The sequence below is a fragment of the Musca vetustissima genome, unplaced genomic scaffold (genome assembly GCF_032173495.1).
Source record: "Musca vetustissima isolate MV318-11 ecotype Yass unplaced genomic scaffold, APGP_CSIRO_Mvet_v1 utg174227, whole genome shotgun sequence".
Taxonomy (NCBI): Eukaryota; Metazoa; Arthropoda; class Insecta; order Diptera; family Muscidae; genus Musca; species Musca vetustissima.
The window spans coordinates 16,330-19,204 of NW_026876595.1; the positions used below are offsets into that span (position 1 = coordinate 16,330).

General features: G+C 31.7%; 1 protein-coding gene across 1 annotated transcript; it reads right to left on the minus strand.

The window, feature by feature from the left end:
- Positions 1 to 733: 733 nt before the first annotated feature.
- LOC133321137 (serine/threonine-protein kinase grp-like) lies at positions 734 to 1,403 on the minus strand. Its single transcript, XM_061530231.1, has one exon. The coding sequence runs from the start codon at positions 1,326 to 1,328 to the stop codon at positions 738 to 740; it is 591 nt and encodes a 196-aa protein (XP_061386215.1). The 5' UTR covers positions 1,329 to 1,403; the 3' UTR covers positions 734 to 737.
- Positions 1,404 to 2,875: the final 1,472 nt, after the last annotated feature.

The window sequence follows — 2,875 nt, forward strand, 5'->3', positions numbered from 1 at the left end:
ATTATATGGGGAGACGATGTTTTGGAATACTTTATGGGCGAAAGTCTGATCGACTTTTAAGTTTCTTGTGATCATTTGTGAGAACTACAACCTTGTTCTTTCTATAACTACTGCTATATCTTCCTTTTTGTCTATAAAATACAACACTTTTGGTATTGATTTTATAAAGATATTAAAGGCTAAGAAATATGACTTTGAGGGTTTAATAGGAAAATGCCGTCTTATTTCCTTCAACTTCCCTGGTGTGGCATTTAAATTTCTGATCACCTATAAATAATCTTTATATATCCCTGATGTATATTTCAATTTATTTTTTTCGCGAATGGGAACCTAGCCACAAGGCCAAGATCGGTTCCATAACCCACTGGACATCTACAAAGTTGAGAGCCTATACAACACCGTTCTGATCGATAATGGTTTTGTCTTTAAAAAATTCTATAGAGACAATACACACATCTATGAAAAATCCCTTTCAGTAGCTCCACATTTGTATCTTTGTTTTTATGATTTTATTTGAAATTTAAATTTTTATTGTAGAACCATCTAATAAATCAAACTAATTTCGGGGAAAAAATAAACAATACACATAGGAACAGAATAAGAGTACACACAAAAAATTGCTTAAAAATAAATAGGAAATGAAAAAACAAAATACAAAATAAAAAAAAAACACATTTCATCAAAAATTATCTTCTTCTTATTATTAAACACAGAAATAAAAAAACATCTCCCCATTCTTAGGGTACACAATTAGTGGCAATTGCAATGGGCCATGTTACCGGTCCCTTTTGCACAATATCCTCCATCAACTGTTTGATTCGTATAAAACGCCGTTTAAATTCTAAACCACAACCTTTCGACAAACGGAAATCTAATAAAATTTTACCATCCATTTCAATAAGATGTGCCTTAAATACTAAATTCAGCTTCGATTTATCAATCGTACTGATGGTAACTACCAAATTATCTTCACATATTTTATAGGTATAGCCGAGTTTTTCGATTGTGGCCACTAGACGCTTTAGGGTGTCATCGTGTCGCGTGGACACAAAGAATCTTGTCATACGTCTAACTAAACGTTGGAAGAGATTCTGTGATGCCGATTGTGTCTGATTCATTTGTGTACACAGCAGCAAATCGTCCAACATTGCCGGTTGTGAGAAACAGAAACCGAGACGATGTTCCCGTGCTGCTGCTGGTAAATTATCAGCTTCTTGTGGATTGGCAGGAGCCTCAAAGTCGTTACGAAATACTGGCAGTGGCTGTGAACAATAATTGCGTGATATTGAATCGTCGAGATTGTTACTGCCACTATGATTGCTGGACATTTGGCGGGGCCGTTTGGCTTTCGGTGAACGTATCTCTAAGGCAGCGGCGGAATCGACCAGGTCTCGTGCACGATCTGTAGGGGGAAAATAACATATTAGAAATTGTTTTTGAATTTTTATTGATTTATTTATTTTTGTAATACAAAATTTCACAGGCGTTTATTAAATAAAATAAAAATGATGAACATAAAACGCAAACATCATTTGGTTTTTGGTAATAAAGCTCTATGGAATCTAAAGTTTTGTTGAAACGACCATACAGCTAAAATCACCAAAGATCAAATAATATGCAAACTCAAAATGTATAAAAGCACACAAACACATACACAAAAGCAAAATTAAGAATAAAAACAATATTTAACACAAAATTCAAAACTAATGTTCAAATTAAAACCTTAAAATACACATTTGTTAACAAAAAATTTTTGGTTCTTAAATTAGCTTATAACACGACTTTCAGGTTAGAAATTTGGTGATTTTTCAGTTTTTTTTTATAGTAGACTTTCAGATCCTTTAAAATGGTAGTCTTTAGGCGATTTCAGATAGTCCCGAAGGTCAACTTTCAGGTCATTTAAAAGGTCGTCTATTAAGCTAACACTCAAGTCATCTATAAATACGTCTTTCAGGTTCAAATTTATATATATATATATATATAATATCTCAAATCCCCCGGTGTTTGTTAATATTAGGAAATAAATACACTCAGTGTCCTGAAGTCTTATTTTCTCTACAGGGTTTCAAAAGTAGTTAATTTTTTTATAGAAAATCTTCCAAAGGCTCTTTTTATAAAAAATATTGTTATTAATTTTGAGAAATGTTCGTTTTCTGGGGATTCACATTTTAGAAAAAAATATATATAGAAAAAATCGTTTAAGTTCCGCCTAAATGTCCTTTTTTATAAAAAAAAAAGATTCTGAGGAATGTTCGTTGAAAACATATCAGTTAGTCTTGAGGATACACGGTTTAGAATTAAAGTCTTCAATGGAAAAAATCGTCTTGTAGATCCTGAGGACTATTTTTTTTACAAAATCTATTTTTATAGAAAGAAACATCCTCCCCTTATGTCGTGAGGTTTATTATAAAACACGTTTGTTGTTCACAGAAAAAAATATCCTGAGGATACATTTTTTAAAGAAAAAAATGAATCCAAAGGTACCAATGACTGGCCTCGAAGAAAAATTTCCTTTTTATAAAAAAATACTCTAATGGGTTATAAGGACTGTTCGTTTTGAAAGAAACATATTAGTTAGTCCTGGGGATACACTTTTCAGAATAGAAGGCCATTTTTTTAATTAATTTTTTAGAAAGAAAAATTCTCCGAAGGTCGTTAAAGAAAAAATAAATTGTCCGAAGTTTCTATGCCTGACCTTTTTCAATAGAAAAATACCTGTCTAAGGATTTTTTACAGAAACCTGAGAACTGATAGGACTACCTAAAGATTGATAAATTCGTCTAAGATTACTGGGGATTGATTTTTTATAAAAAAATACTATAGTGTACTTGGACTAATATTATTAAAAAAATACCTCCGATTTTTCTGATAGGAC